Source organism: Syngnathoides biaculeatus, chromosome 2, assembly GCF_019802595.1.
Source record: "Syngnathoides biaculeatus isolate LvHL_M chromosome 2, ASM1980259v1, whole genome shotgun sequence".
NCBI classification, from domain to species: domain Eukaryota; kingdom Metazoa; phylum Chordata; class Actinopteri; order Syngnathiformes; family Syngnathidae; genus Syngnathoides; species Syngnathoides biaculeatus.
Window position 1 is genome coordinate 947,949 of NC_084641.1, and position 16,498 is coordinate 964,446.

Sequence of the window (16,498 nt, forward strand, 5' to 3'; positions counted from 1 at the left end):
AAAAAAAATGATTGCACACCTTAAGGTCACTGGAGACGTCAGAGATAAGTTGCATCTGCTGATGATAATTACAGATTTGTTTGCAAATGAATCTCAAAAGATAGAGGAACATCTCATTTTAGGTTTACAACAAAAACCAAAACATTTGAAAGGCAAAAAAAATAAAAACGAAAATGTGTAAGATCCAACATGTCCTAAAACCAGACTATGGTAAACAAGGACTTGATAAATCCTAACAAACTTAGTTCCAACATCAACAAAGAGCCCTCTCAAGAAACACTTGCAGGCCTTCCCATTGAAATACACAACAGGAAACTACACACAAATGTCAGCTATGAACATAAGGCATTGAGTTAACGGACTTTACAGAATATAATTGCCAAGGCAGGCTGTTAAAATAATTTCAGCTGAATGACGTCAATGACTGAACCACTGAAAAAACACATTTAAAGGTGACAACTAAAATGTATGATGATACAAATGTTCGTTTTTTGGGCTGGGGTGTCAATTGGTTCGACTTGCCTCTGTGTGGTGCACAACTTGGAACAGGGAATGCAAGCGGTCCACAAGCTGTGTATTAGCTCAAACCACTAAACTTACACTTAACTTGCAACGACAAGCGGAAGTACATAACTGTTGTACGACATTTGTGACACTATAACGTGCTGAGATTCCTGCTCACGTTAACAGCATATACATTTTTTTTTAAATCATTTATTCATTTAACCGAAAGTGGACACGGGACATCACACGGGCCAGGGGAACAAATTCAGGCAGGTATACAACATTAGAGGAACTATACTTCACATTAGTGTGGGTGAATGTTGCCATCTCTCAGCAGCTCAGCTAACTACAACCTCCGGACTCCGAAGTTACCACGTGGAGTTTCCTACATAACTACACTAACTCAAATCTCCCTCAAGTAATTTTATTTTCTAGTGTAGATCAGCAGCAATTAAGTGACAGTTAATATGTAGTTAGTGGCCGGTATGTCAGTTATGCATATTTATTTCCAGACTTAAAAAAAAAAAAAATGTCACACTACTAATTTTATAATTAATGTCCCTACATGTGCTGATTCCCTCTGAAGAGTTGTATACAAGAACCATAGTGATCCTAACCTCAAGTCATCACGAACAACAAAGCATGCATTAAACACTCTTAAGTCACATCGGACTAAACATGGTGTCAGTGGTAGTTTGTTCTGGTGAAAAATGTTCTGAGCTGTAACAAACACGGTCATCCATCGAACCCTGGGCTAAAAACGATCATCATACTACTGTTCATCATTCAACAAACCACATGTGCCATTTCGAGCGTCATAGAGCCTCTGCTACAACAATGTTTTACTGGATAACATTTACAGGTTTGCTTGCATGCATAGTTTGGACTGTAACCAGTATTTATGCAAGAAGAATGTTAGGTCAACATGGGGAAACTTGCAGTGTTTTAAATTATTCCTATTGAACCATTTGCTCGGGATATGTGGTCAATACAACAAGTCTAACATTTCAGGGAGTTAAAAGTCTGGAAAGTCACACTGGCTTGAGGTTTGAGGTAGACAGAAAGCATGACAGAACACTTTCACATTATATAATTTGTAAAACAACAAAGTTCATATGCTTGGAGAGAATCTGCATGCATTTGATTTGTGGCCCAGACACTTGTTGTGACTCCACCTGAGACTTGCCAGGGAACCTCTGATCTGGTGAGGGGGGAACTGCAGCATCTTGGGCCACAGAGGTTCTGAGATTTCAAATAGGGGTAGAATGGGTTTGAAACACATGAACAAGCTATGATCTAGGAAGAAGTCAATATCTAACAATGTCAACCTCTCAAGTCAACAGCAGCATTAAAACATCAGCCAGCTGGAAACCTTGGGAGGGATGGGAGGAAGTCATTTACAAGGCATGACTTTATAAATAGAATATGGCATCTGATCATTATCTCAACAAATCCCATTGAGATACAGTACTTCCCAACTATAGCCTGAATGTCTTTTTTTTTTTTTAAATCTACTTAAAGGTCTCACATTGTTTTACAGAAGATTTAAAAAATATATACTATGTTACCATTTTCCAGTGTATCTTTTCTCACTATTTTTCAAGTTTTTTGTAGTATTTCTGTACATACTTGTACGCCTGCAGGCACACGCACATAAACAATATATATATATATATATATATATATATATATATATATATATATAATCTATAATATTAGATTTGTTTTTAATCTTATAAGTAGATATTCTGGACAGGATTTTCAATGAGAAGTAATTCAACTTTGTATGTCCAAGTTCCCTATTAGAGGACAAACGCTGGAGGAACTGGGAAAGCACTACAATATCACGACAAGTCAAGAGCTGGTAGCAAGGCAAAATGTAGCAGTCGTACATTATATCTAAAAGGGAATAACTTAAAGCAGACGATGTGGCCCTACCAACAGTGAGAAAATGTACTACATGGAGTTAAAAATAAAAACACTGTCAGTTTGAGAGCAACTTGTGAAAAGGGGTAGCAGGGATAAAGCAACAGTGCAGTGCGACGCCGTCATTTAAAGGAGGGGGACTGAAAGCCGAGAAGCAAACCCTCAGTCTACCTGGATCATCGGTACACCATGTGCATAATGGTGCCAGATTTGAAGTTGAGCTGATGGTTGGGCACAAACATGTGCTGGGGATTCTTCCGCGTGCACATATCCTTGCCATACAAGCTCATGCACGAGTCGCACGACACCTTGGAGCAGTTCACGCAGGTGTGCGACGCGCCTGGCTTGTTGCAGAATCCGCATCGCGATCCGCCCGTACTCATGCGCTCGCCGCTGCCCCCCTTTGGTGTAGTCAAGGCAACAGACTTGCTTGGAAACAGCTTGGTGGACAACAACTGTTTGTCTGCCATGTGTGGGTGAGGGTGGGAGTGGGTGTGCGAATGGGTCAGGGTGAGGGGGTGCGGGTGCAGATGCGAGTGAGAGTGAGTGTTTGAGTAGACAGAAAGCTTATCCTTGACGGGAACATACCCGTCAATCGGCCGTGTGGATTTCGGGTGGTAGTCCTGGACGCTACAGCACAGGGAGGGCTCGACATCCTGACATGAGGAGCACAGGACCACGTCGCACCTCTGGCAGGATGCCATCGTGGAGCAGCCCAGCCCACAGCCCTGACACTTCACGTTCCCGTGGGATTTGAGCAGCCACCCGTCTCTGGCATCTCGGGGTTCTCTGGACAGTGGGCGTGAGGGCATTTGCCTTCCAATGGTGCCGCCACCCCCGCCCCTCTCCGTGTACAAGTCAATCTCGTCCAAAGAGGAAAGGTGGTAGGAAGTGTAAGCGTCAGCTGGAGGCGGAGACTGCGTAGGGAAGAAATCAGCAACGGGGCTATACAAAGGGGGTGCCGCCACAGAGAAAAGAGATGCTGAGGTGCTGGGCCTGATTATCTCATCCTTCATGTCCTCCTCGGCATCCACAAATAGAGGTTCCTTCCTCAGACTCAATGAGGCTTTCAGGATGGGTTTGCTCACCGCCGCGTGCCAGTGACCCGCCCCATCCGTCACATCCACAGACTTGGATGGTCGGCTACCTCGCCTCAGGTGGTGAGCATGGGGCCTCTCGATATCCATCGGCTGCACAGACAGACGAGCCATATCTGCCCCGAGGCTGTCGCGTCTGCGAAGAGCTTCGGCGCAACCGGCCGCGTCATCTCTGCAGCCCCTGCGCAGTTCTAGAGCCTCCAACTCGGAAGCCGAACCCCGGGCGAGAGCCACTACCTCTCCCAGAAGACGACACTCGGCCTGGGCCAGGAAGAGCTCAAAAGCCAACTGGCGGAGATGACCCGAGCCTCCTGGATGCTCCTGGAAATAAAAGTGCGAGTCGTGGTCGCACGTGTAGCCAATTGTGCGCATTAGAGCTCGAAGCTCGGCCTCAGAAATGGCCGACTTAAGATGGTACACATACGGGCCAGTGAAAGTCTGAAAGAGGTAAACAAAAATGAACATTAATGTTATTATTTGAATTAATTTTAATATTAGTGGATTCACTCTATATTCCACCAGTCCCTGCAATGTGATTACACACAGGTAATCGAAATGACGATGCTCAAACAAAACATGGCTTCCGTGTAGTGTGCCATGTAACGATGTACCTCGTAGCTACGCTATTAAAGGTCTATCGAATGGGATAATCTAGTGTTTGATAGTTGATAGTGTTTATATCTGTTCGAGGTACTTTGCCACTACTAAGGGAATCCTTTAATTTCATGTCCTACGCTTCACAGTACTTTTGCTTGATAAATGGTTGACATACTTGAATATTACTTGAAGGGCCGAGTTATTTGGCATGCAAGTTTTAGTCATCTTTTATTCATTTGTGTTCTACAGCCTATAAAAATGATAATTAAGTGGAGAAAAAGGTTAGGGACTTGCTTCATGTAGTTTATTGGGAAAATATATCACTGTCAGAATCAGCTTTATTGGCCAAGTGTGTAAAAACACAAGGAATTTTTTACCGGCAGTCGGTGCTGCCCTGGTACGCCATTCATATATATATTATACTATGTAAATACTATGTATATACAAAATTTTGTCAACATGACACAGCTTTGGTGGTCAGTTAAGTGGGGGCGGTTCTCATAAAAATGAGCCAGGGCAAAATAGGGTGTCCCCATTCAGAGAACAATTTCAAATTACTATAAGGACCAAGGGGAGAGAAATCTTGAATCAGAATCTTACAAATTACACTTTCCAATAACATCTGTAGATGTGGTGCCCAGCACGGGACACTTTGCCAAACAGACAGACAGACACACACAGACACACACAGACACACACACACACACACAGACACACACACACACACACACCATCGACAACTTTGCGGAACAACTGACCACGGGCTGGGTGTGAGATTCTAACACGGACAAGGTTGTTGGCTAATCCTCATCTGTGAAAAGAAAATTAGTAGAGTATCTCCGCTTTGTGGAATAATTTTAGATTAGGCTCGAGCTGACAGTCGTAGTTAAAGATTTTTGTGGTTTTGAAACCTTGTCTTTTTAAAACCACTGTCCACCGTCAAACTGGTTACTGGTCCATCCCTTTCCTGAAACTAGAAATAGCAATAGTAGTTTTTAAAGAGGCTTAAATCTGACTAGCCAGAGAACCTGAACCAAACTTACCTTGATACATCTAAACTCTTTCTTCCAGGGGAAGAGTAAGAGATTGGTGCATATGGTTTCCAGTGTATGGAACGCTCTCTCCAGGCTCCTGAGGTTGCCTCCTCTTTGGCAGCGGAGCGAACCCTCAACCACTTCATAAAAGCGCACCATGCGGAAACGCTGTCCTGGATCTGGCTGATATGCTCCAAGTAGCGCTGTGGCTGTAGACAATAGGGCCTCGCTGTCCTTGTGCCTCCCATTGTCCCCATCATGAGAGTTTGCCATCCCATATTTTTCCCCTCCATCTTGAAGGCGCCGCTCCAGTGCCCCCACATATCTCCGGAACAGGTCTTCTTTTAACTTTGCATCCATAATATGCAGCAGACTAACAGTCAGCTGTTTTCCTTTTTTGAGAGAGCATCACCCCTGTTGCATAATCTGGACAAGGACGTAACATTGAAGCATCATTTTGGCGCTCCAAAATTCTCCTCTGTGGAGCAGCACACAGTGTTGATAATAGGGGGAGACAAGACTCAGCAGTACATCCTCTACACAAGGGATGGGGCTTTCAATAGTTGTTCCTCAGCTGCACACTCTACGGACATCGCTCTCAGAATTGTGGCTCAAAAGCTGACTTCACATACCCGCCAATGTTGTTTTCGATGAGGTCAGGATGGGATTTTGTTTCACAGTCTGTTTATATAACATTATTGCTCACCCGTCGGAAGCAGCATGTGCAGTGATCCAATGTCACTGGAACTCATCAAGTCAGAGTCCAATGGTGTGATTGTCCTGAGCAAAGTCCAAAGCTGTAATGACAAGGGAACATTTTCGATGACACACAAACACACCCAAGTCTGCAGGAAATGTTGCATTCAGTAATAATATAAAGGAAAATAAAATATATATTCATGAGTACGCTATGCACATGCATCACCCCCCCCCCCCCCCCCAGATGTCTTAGTGGAATGCTAAACTGAACAGACTTGGTCATATAATGGTTGTTGTAGCAAATCCAATTTTCCGGCTTTTTATGTATATATATATATATATATATATATATATATACACACACACACACACATATACACACACGCGCGCGCGCGCGCGCGCACGCACGCACGCACGCAGGCAGGCAGGGGGATATTGGCTAGTTTCATCTGGTCATTGCAGTCCATAAACCCACCGACCATGAACTATCGTCAAATATTGAGGCAAAGCAAAACCGTACGTTAACATTACAACCCTCTGTCATTCCGCATCGCTGCTCCATATCTATTCTGACACCCTGAAAATTGACATTTAACCGGCGTGCATTTAATCATTTCTCCCAAACCCTAAATGACCACGTAGTGTGTGCTAAGGGCCCCCAAATGAGCAAAATGAGTGAACGCCCATTTCACCCTAGCCGCTTAGCTTTAGCTTCCAGTGTAATCGTTACATCTAACCACATTTTTGTTTAAACTCACACAACACTCGAACATCAGTACATGGCAGCACATGTATGACCATGTTCAATTCCGGCTCAGTTAACAATCGCAACGTTCCATCACTAGAAATACCAAAAGAAGCCCATCTTACCTTTGACAAGTGCTAGCCGTAGCTAGCGAAGCCAGTGCTCAGCTGTAGGAAATTCCCATCATCTCAACGCGCATGCGCAACACTCAAGCGTCACATGCTCAGCATTCACGTGGCTATCCGACGTGTCTTCGTGGTGGCCTTGTTGGGAAGGGCAAAATCCCAGAAAAGGGAACGTGTGTACATTGAATTAGAATTTGCTCATTTCACACCATATTATCATGAGATTGTTCTTTTTTGATCAAAGGGAAAACATGTGCTATTAATTTAAAACATTTCTAAAAATAACTTTTACCTTGGAAACACTATTCCCTGTCTCTTTGTTGTATTGCACCATACTCTGTGGCTATGTATGCAACAGTTTACAGCACAATGTGCAGACATATCATATCAGACGATACATATTTTACTTTATTTAAGAGTTTATAATTTCTGGGCTGAGCTGTAGAATGGTGACCCCACAGTTCTGAGGACCCTGGTTCAAATCCCGGTCCTTCGGTGTGGTGTTTGCATGCTCTCCCTCTGCCTAGAGTCCAATGCATTAATTGGAGACTCTAAATTACCCCTCGTGTGATTGTGAGTGCGGCTGTTTGTATGTGCCCTGCAATTGATTGGCAACCAATTCCGGGTGTACCCCACCTCCTGCCCAAGGACAGCTGGGACAGCCACCATAACCCATGTGAGGATAAGCAGGTCAGAAAATAGTTGGATGAATGGATTTTGCTCTGGGTTCAAATCCTGGGCCAACCTGTGTGGAGTTCACGTGTTCACCCTGTGCCTCCGTGGGTTTTCTCCCAGCACTCCAGTTTCCTCCCACATCCCTAAAACATGCATGGTAGGTTAATTGGAGACTCTAAATTGCCCTTACGTGTGATTGTGAGTGTACATGATTCTTTGTGTCAGTGTATAGGAAAAGCCGAAAGGAAAAGAAAAAGAAGTGTGCCCTAGGATTGGGTAGCAACCAGTTCAGGGTGTACCCCGCCTCCAGCCCGAAGATACCAGGGATGGGCTCGAGGGCTCCCGTGACGCTTTTTTTTTAAATCTCGCATGACCCTTTGTGAGGATAAGCGGTTCAGAACATGGTGGATGGATTATTTTGCTCCGCCCCCTCACAAGCGCCCATATGAGGTGATCACGTGGTCAGCGGGAACCCAAGCAACACAGCGAAGAGAAAGAAATGGCGATGCTCGGAGGCTTCAGCTCGGCACAGCACAAGAAAAACGCCTCCGAAACCAACAGCGACGTGTCCGAGTTCCTCTGTCCCGTTTGTCTCGAAATATTCGATAGTCCCGTCACAACACAATGCGGCCACACGTAAGTACTTTGTCCCCATTTGGGAGCGAGGCTCTTTAACGTCGTCTGCCATTAAATAAGCGACGCGTCATTTAATGAAACGATCTGAAAAGAAAAATGTGGTTTAGTCAAGTTATCAGCTTGTTTTGGCCTTGCTTTTGTTTCTGTCTGAAGGCCTTGTTGCACAGTGCTGACGTGTGTAACTGTTTAACATTTTTCTTCTGTCCTCTTTTTCTTTTCCTTTTTTTTTAAACCCCACGCCAATATGTGTCACGGAGTAAACGATGAGGGAAAGAACTAGTGCTGCCATTTCTTCTTTTCATGGGACCAGCGTTAGACGTATATGTCCATTCTTTGTTTGCCGTTTTGGTTATGTAGCAAAATCCCTGCTAGTTTGCCCCACCAGTATCTGTATCAGTTTTGTTTACATCAAACAGGCCTCGCATGGGAGTTGTAGTCTTTTTCTTCACTGTGTAGATTACGTAAACAGCTCAAAAGACTACAAGCGTGTGCCATCTACAGCCGCTACCATTGTTAGTACTGTCGATGACAGTACTGCAGTTGTACTTTGACTCACTTGCCATGAAACAAAAAAGGAAACTATATATATATATATATATATAACGTTTTTTTTTTTTTTATTATTATTTTAAAAGTCGAAACGGACTCATTATGCTCAACGGGTTATACGGGCAGTGCTTTCTTTGGTGTCATTAGAATCAGTCAATCACTATGAAGATTTAGAGGAATAATGACACTCCAGTGCAGTGCTTCTCCATTGTTTTCTGTTATGACCCCCCAGGAAGAGGAAAAAAAAAGTGTGCCCCCCCATCTCCACACCTGCAGCCCCCACAAGTACAACTCTGTATAACATTATTTATAAAGGATAACCTAATCGAATTCTTACAAACATTGAAGAAAGTACAAAAGAGCTGTAGATCAATATTCAATAAATAATAAATTATTAAAATGGTTCTTCAGGGTCCCCCCCCAAGCGCTATAGGGTGTTAGAAGTTGCCAAGCATTTGGGGTGGGGGGCACATCATGTAATTGATTAAAAAAAATTGATTAAATAATACATTTTTAAGAAACTGTACATGATTTTATGGTCTACAACAATTTTCTTTGATTTTAAAAACAAGGAGTTTGGATTATATGTTCTTATTTTCACGATCATATTGTTTTGCTTGTGTCCCTGAAATTGCTGTCTCCCTTGGCATTATGGCGTAAGTGCAAACCCTTTGTTTTTGTGCCTTTTTTTGTCATGATGAAAAATACAAAAAAACCATGACATATTTGTTCAACAGAACAAAGTCACCTTGCATACTGAAACATATTGCTCAGTGAATGTCCACCATGTGCTCATTTAATGCTAGGAAATGTTAAGTTTTTTTCTTTTCATTTATTTATTTTTTTACCTTCGCTCAAATAATGTTTAAAGCAGTCTTTTATCACACTTGAGTGACAATAGTCACATTTTGTAACAACAAAGGTTGGAAAGTCCCCACACTTTGTGGGGAAGAAGATGACCAGATCACCTGACAAGAAAGGAGATACTGCTTGACTCGCTGAATGATCTCCAGTGTGCTGTAAATAATTTGGTTGTATGTTGTTGCTATTTGTTTAATACATAATTGAACTCTCCCCTTGGTCTGATCATTGATTGCCTCCACATGCTTATCAACAAAAGAACCAGAAAAGTTGCAAAATGATTGGCCTCTCACTTTTTGTGTCCAAAATGCATTTTTAACAGCATAATGTTTTGCTCCGTGGAAAATGTGAAATGGACGAGCTAATAATTTATTTTGCTATTTGGTATGGATCCTGAATTGCAAACAGGCACATTTTACAGATATACCATAAATGTTAATTCTGAGAGGGAAGTAGAGAGTCATTCACTACTAAAGTGTGCAGATTTGTGACTTGAGCATTGAGAGATTCCCTCCCTAAAAGATACAATATGTGGAACTGCCAGTTTGTGTTGTCTCTTGAGTCATTTTTTTTTCTTTCCTTCCCCTCAGGTTCTGCCAGAGTTGTTTGCAGAAATGTTTGCGTCCACAGAAGCCCGCATGTGCCGTGTGCCGGGCGGCGCTCGGCCATTGCACGAAAGCTGTGGAGCTCGAGGCCCTGATCCAATCATCTGTGGCTGCGTGTAAAGGGTGTGGAGCTCAGGTACGCGTTGGTTCAATTCTGTTTTTTAAGTTTTAAAATATGCCCTTAATTCTATGCGGTGTAACAATGAAAAAACAACCAAGAAAAAACAAAGTTAGCCCCACAAGTGATCCTTTGAAAGTTTTGAGCGGTCATGAATGACAAGTTTGATTTGGTTCTTTAGTGTTGTTAACCTGGGATCCACATTTTTTTATTGTCGTCTAATTTTGACCCACTTTTATATGAATTAAGATTGGGTTGTCACTATGAAATCTTTTTAGAATTGATTATCCTATAGAATATTACATGGGATAATTTCCCCCCAAAGTATATTTGTTTGCTCATTTATTTTTGCTACTAACCTGCATTTTATTCTGTATTTCATTTTATTCACAAGGAACAGATTTATACCCTACATCTGCGTACATTTGAACTGACTGTATGGTCTAAATGTGGCATGCAGACAGTTAATTAAATGTGAACTGAAGTGAATGAATGGATCATATTGGACTTATTTGGTTTGAGTGCAGCTGAATTGTATTATGTCATATTGTTGAGAGTAAAAAAAAATTTGCATGAATAATTGCATGAAATTTGATTTTGTCTTGCAAAAGTATTTATTTGGTACTGTTCAGTACTTAAGCTATATTTTACCTACTAAAATTATGGTTCAAAGTAAACATTTTTGTATATATTTGTGTATTTGCGCTATTACCCATTACTGTAGGCTAAGGCTATATAGGTAATATCAGGATATGAACAATGGAGACGCTTGGTCATAATGCTTTCATTTCTTTAAAAAAAAATAAAAATAAATTTAAAAAAAAAATTTTTTACACCCTTTCGCACACGCATTACGCCACTTTGCATGTCCACTCCAGCTCTGCTTACTTACATTATGTGATATGTTGAAAACGGACATGTCTTTGTCACAGAGAGCAAGCTATGGTAAACCAGGCTCTCTAGAGAAGCTTCAAGGGGGCACTGAAACAAGTTTAAAGTGTTATGAATAATTTACTCTAGTAACGTAGTGACAGGATGTACTGTATTGAGGCTTCAGTATGCGCTGTAATACAGGACCACTTTTCAAGCACCACTTGCAGAATGCAGACAGGCCACAGTCAACCCTCATTGTGGTATTTGAAAGAGACTCATATCAATTTACACTGAAGATTGTCCATTTAACCACTACACTCGTTGTAGTGATGTTTAAGTTTTACCGCTACCATGAGCTCCGCTTTGAAAGCCGGAACATTTCCAGCTGCGAGTGGGTCAACGCCCAGCACCCACACACAGACACACACAGTTAGGTGTGTCTTGTTTTGATGATGGATCATAGTAGAAGTGCTACTGTGGTGTGGTAGCTCCACTTTGCGGTAATTGCATAGGACTTTTGCCTGTTTCGAAGTGATGATACCACAATGAGTAATCTCTGGCTGAGCATGTTATTCCAATACTGCGTGCCACTGAAGGAAATGTGTATGTTTATAGAACTACCAATACTCACATTAAATATTTAGGAGAACAAAGAGAAATAATATTTATAGGCCAGAAATAAAACCGTGTATAATTAGCTAATAGAAATAACTTTGGTAATTCTAATTGAGCTAAAACGGGAAAACTTCAGTCAGATTTGAAGTCAAGTCCGCTCTTTGTGCACTTTGCCCTCTTAGGGATGAATACATGGAGCTACACATGCAGTAAACAAAGAAAAGAAGAACGTTTGAATTCAACTAGTTTTTCACAGATTAATAAGATAATATGCATCCACATATTATTACCTGTCTGTATATGTTACTGTGGAGTTTGTTTATTAATATTAGCCATTTGAAGGTAAATTCCATCCGTGATCTAATGGTAATTCTAGCTAGCTCGGCACTTGAGTTATCCATTGACTGTTAGCATTAAGATGGTAATTTCCTAAATGATCATGTGTCTTGTCTTTAAATATACAATGTGCGTAATTCTTTTTGTTGGGTGTTTCAATTAACAATAAACTACGCATGTGTGTTACCCAAGCTCACACAAAAACAGTCTGGATGTCATTATCAACCACTTGTATTACAATGATGCTAAAAATACCCTGAAAAGTGATATTCATATAAAGCAAAGATGCTACTGTTCCATTTGGCAAGCTCTTTGTACCTTTAGATTATTTTTCATCACTTTGTAACATTTAAAATGTACGATAATTGGGTGGTTAGAGCGTTAACTTCACAGTTCTGAGGACCGAGGTTGAAATCCTTGCCCCACATGTGTAGCGTTTGTATGTACCTGCGTGGGTTTTCTCCTGGCACTCCCTTTTCCTCCCCTTCCCCCCCCCCCCCCAAAAAAAAAAATGCATTCATTGGTGGCCCCTAGGTGTGATTGTGAGTGTGAATGCTTGTTTGTTTCTATGTGCCCTGCAATTGGTTGGCAGCCAGTTGAGGGTGTGCCCTGCCTCCTGCACTAAAAAAGATGGTATTGGCCCCAACACTCCCACGACCCTTGTGAGGATAGAAAATGGATGGATGGATGCACGTATGAATGCTAACTTTTTTTTTTTTTTTCCCCCAAGCCTAAAATCAAATAATCAACCCAGATTTTTGATCACGTGATCGGATCGGGACATTCCTACCCGTGACAGTTGTAAACTGGAGACCCCCTATAATTATTTTTCCCTGTTGTCCACGACCTAGTATTTGTGATCACTGCTATAGAGGCATTGCCTGAATGTTTTCCAAATTGTACGACTTCAATGCATACATAATACAAATAGATACGTACATACAATGATACATAATGTCCTCACTATTTAATGAGACAAATTTGTGTCGAGTTGGGTATTTTCCTTATGAAGCAATGTCTGGGTTGGTTCTTAATGTGTTTTCTTACTCATCAGGTTGGCCTTTCTCAGATGAGAATCCACACAGGCGCTTGCCCAAAATACCAGGAGTACATTGAGGAAGGCGTTAGGACCACTGCCCAGAGCCAGCCTGCTATCATCAGGTCACAAAATAACAGAACTGTGTCAAATAACAAAATTTTTATTAAGTTGATATATCACTGTTTAATCACAAGCAGGATTAACAAAAGTACGCCGTGACCAAATTAAACTCCATTAGCCAAATTTAAGATTTGACAGAAGGGTGGCAAAAACAAATCCCATTTGGAAATGTTGGCAGTTTGACACAAAGACTTTTTATAGAAACAAAAAAACAGAAGTACAAAAGAATCAAGTAGTTGTATCATATTGCTTCATTTTACTAAGTCTCACTGATGTGTTCTATCTTCCTTGTACCGAAAGATAAAGTAATACAATTTACAGTGTTGCCTCGAGATAAAACTCTTTCCATAACCATGCACAGAACTCACCCATCCATTTTCAATACAGTTTTATCCTCACTAGGGTAGGTATTAGTTCTGCTCCTTTTAGTGCACACGCATTGGCAACCTGTGACCAGGAAAGACATGCAGTAACCATACTGCACAGGAAGAGATCTCAGCTTCTCACTAAGCTGCAGTAATATTAGTCCTTCTTTGCAGAGGATAAAGTCTACATGTGTTGCTTATCCATTTGTGGTCAAATATCTTTTGCCAAAAGGGTCGTAAGACCACAACACTGATGCTATTCATAAGGCCATCAATGGAATTTTGCATTCTGTGTTGGCATTAAGCTAGCAGACCTTGAGACTAACAAGCAGTGTGTGACATAAATAGTGGTTTGTGTCTTTATAGTCCAGTGCCAAATCGTTATACTTTTACCTGCCCCTACTGCAACTGCCAGAACCTTGATCAAGATGGCCTGGTTGAGCACTGCATTACCCAGCATGCCCGCGACGCACGGCAAGTGGTGAGAAGTCATTTTCACACTGCTGCATGACTGCCAATGTATGGCTGAAACACGATTCATTATTCATTTGTGTCTAGGTTTGCCCCATTTGTGCCTCCATGCCATGGGGGGACCCCAACTACAGGAGTACTGACTTCTTCCAGCACCTGAAGATTAGACACACCTTTTCTTATGATACCTTTGTTGTAAGTCCACACTTTCACTGTTAACTCATTTACTGCCACCTCTACTAGTTAACATGGATATTTGGCTTCTATAGTCATCAATGGCAGATCAAGATCACGTCATCTCCAGTGAAATTAAGAGGCTTGATTTTGTTTTGTACAGGATTATTCTACAGATGAGCACACAATGATCCAGGAGGCTCTACAGCGCTCCCTTCTGGACAACTGAAGTGTGAAGAACATTCTCAAGGAGGAAAAGTGAGGGTGGATGGAGATGTGACGTCTTAAGAAGGCAGAAGAGCACGCTTGTGTTGTCATTTATTAGTCATGAAAAGGTGGATGGCTAATGACTTTCACAAGAGATTGTACTCTTGAGTTTAGAAGTTTATTCTGACAAAAATAAACCATGCAACACAGTTGAAGAGCATATTGTCTGATTTAGGTGTGTTGCTGGTGTGATTGTCTCATATCTTCTTCTCCAGTGCAACTTGAATATTTACTTACCAACAGAGCAATTCAGTAGTTATTGAAAACGCGTCAAGCCCCGAACACATCCAAGTTGCAAATCACATTCCCTTTTGTCGTTACTAGGGTAAGGTACTTCCAGTAGAAGGCTAACTTGAAAGCAAACCTGACTTCAAGAGTTAATAAGTTTTGGGAGTTTCACACATATAGGGTTGTTCAGAGGGTAGGGGAAGAGTTGCGTGTGTGTGTACAGAGTTTTTCTTAACATCTTAGTGTGTACAATGTGTGTGTGGTCTGGAAAGGAATAATGTGAGGAATAACAAACACTGTTTTCATTGGCTGTCTCCCTTGTCATTATGCTCGATTGTAGATTTTTGTTGTATTTCCCCAGTTTCTAAAGTCATACTGCTAATGGTTCACTCGACAAACTAATGCAAGTGTGGTGTGCTGCGTCCGCCACATGTATTTTCATATTGAGACTGCGTGTTTTGGCCACTGGAGAGCAGTAGCGTTTCACACCTAACAGCCAATATTTAAATTCCGAGGACAGTTATACTGTGTACTGTACTTAAATGTGCTCTACTGCTGCTCTACAAATGATTTATATTGAATTAGTCTGACTATGACATACATACACGTGCAGTTATTGATAGTCTAGCAGAATAACAATCGCTTTGCTTGTACACTTCTCAAATGTATCTTACTGTTTAGCTTTGTTTTGTCATGTTCACCGTCTTAGTTGCTTGGTTCACACTTTTTCACTTCTGACTGAGGTGGAAAATTTGTAAAAAAGCAGACAAAAACCACTTGTGCTTCCAAAAAGTGGCAGCAGATTGTTCCACAACTACTTCAAATTGTTTTGTCGCCTGATGTCAATACTGTTTGTGTTGAATGGCCATTGTTTTTTTTTTTTTTTTTTGCCATGCACTGTTGTTCTCCAATTACTTGTATTATCAACTAATCTATCAAAAGGTTGTCACTCTGCACACTGCACAATAAACCCAGATGAAGTAGCCGTCCAGCCTTATACGTTTCATGACTTGATGGTCTTTGTTGGCAGTCTGCAGTTAAATCTGTATTAAGTGTGTTTTCAGTTTTTTAATGACCCTTTCAATATACCTCTCACAACACTGTATGTGTTTAACCATCTTGTTTATTTCAATCACCATTTAACTAACGCCACTGCTCTTCTTTTGAATCTATCGGGTTCAAGATACGATTTGATTGACAATACCAGAGGTAATAATTCAACAAATGTTTCTGTTAATGCTTGTTTAGTTTGGAGTGGAGTCGAATTTTACTGGTCATTAGGTTTACTGTCTCTCATTCCTTTTATTGTCATTTAGCTAAATGAGGGCTCTCAGTAGGATGCAAACTCTAAGCTCAATAATGAGCAAATTGCTAAGCATTTTGATCCAGGTCTTGTTTTGGGTGTCACTGGATTGTGCAAAGTGCACGTCATCATAATCCCGTGGCCATTTGGTTTTATCTCATTTTCTCCTAGAATGCTGGGTTTAATCTAAATTCTAATACTTTAAATCATTCAAACTAGATACAGAAATAGGATTTAGTTGACAATTGTGATGTGTGTGTGTGGGGGGGGTAGATAATATGACGATGATATTCGGGTATAGATTGCCCATTTTTGCCTTTTAACGACCAAGAGATGAATATTTTTCTGTGGCTAAATCAGTTTGCGTCTCTCTCAATCCAACAGCATTTCTCTCTATTGAAGGCCGCAAGAGAAAATTGAAGGTGGGCAAGTGAAGGCCTGCTAAGCATTTCCAGAGTTCGAAACTCAAATCATACTTTAGTTATTTCTCAAGTATTACTATGTCACTCATATTCATCTCACTTTGTTCAAATATT

General features: G+C 41.3%; 2 protein-coding genes across 4 annotated transcripts; one reads left to right on the forward strand and one right to left on the reverse strand.

Moving 5' to 3' along the window:
- Positions 1-1,310: 1,310 nt before the first annotated feature.
- spata2 (spermatogenesis associated 2) lies at positions 1,311-6,835 on the reverse strand. 3 transcript variants are annotated; one of them, XM_061811741.1, is made up of 3 exons: positions 6,728-6,835; positions 5,168-5,955; positions 1,311-3,965 (listed from the first exon to the last, which is right to left on the reverse strand). In XM_061811741.1, exons 2-3 carry the CDS (start codon positions 5,516-5,518, stop codon positions 2,607-2,609), a joined length of 1,710 nt encoding a protein of 569 aa, XP_061667725.1. In that variant the 5' UTR covers positions 5,519-5,955; positions 6,728-6,835; the 3' UTR covers positions 1,311-2,606. The 3 variants fall into 3 exon arrangements, with proteins under 3 accessions (XP_061667725.1, XP_061667733.1, XP_061667742.1); XM_061811749.1 differs by lacking the exon at positions 6,728-6,835 and adding an exon at positions 6,616-6,718; XM_061811758.1 differs by lacking the exon at positions 6,728-6,835 and adding an exon at positions 6,378-6,506.
- Positions 6,836-7,787: 952 nt separating this feature from the next.
- On the forward strand, positions 7,788-15,656 carry rnf114 (ring finger protein 114). Its single transcript, XM_061811785.1, has 6 exons — positions 7,788-8,038; positions 10,039-10,189; positions 13,050-13,156; positions 13,886-14,000; positions 14,078-14,185; positions 14,328-15,656. The coding sequence occupies exons 1-6, from the start codon at positions 7,902-7,904 to the stop codon at positions 14,391-14,393; spliced, it is 684 nt and encodes a 227-aa protein (XP_061667769.1). The 5' UTR covers positions 7,788-7,901; the 3' UTR covers positions 14,394-15,656.
- Positions 15,657-16,498: the final 842 nt, after the last annotated feature.

Coding starts and splice junctions, on each gene's coding strand:
- spata2 (XM_061811741.1), bottom strand. CDS start 5,518: ATGGATGCAAAGTTAAAAGAAGACCTGTTCCGGAGATATGTGGGGGCA. Junction 3,966..5,167: donor AAGAGTTTAGATGTATCAAG/GTAAGTTTGGTT, acceptor TACCTCTTTCAG/ACTTTCACTGGCCCGTATGT.
- rnf114 (XM_061811785.1), top strand. CDS start 7,902: ATGGCGATGCTCGGAGGCTTCAGCTCGGCACAGCACAAGAAAAACGCC. Junction 8,039..10,038: donor ACAACACAATGCGGCCACAC/GTAAGTACTTTG, acceptor CCTTCCCCTCAG/GTTCTGCCAGAGTTGTTTGC. Junction 10,190..13,049: donor GTAAAGGGTGTGGAGCTCAG/GTACGCGTTGGT, acceptor CTTACTCATCAG/GTTGGCCTTTCTCAGATGAG.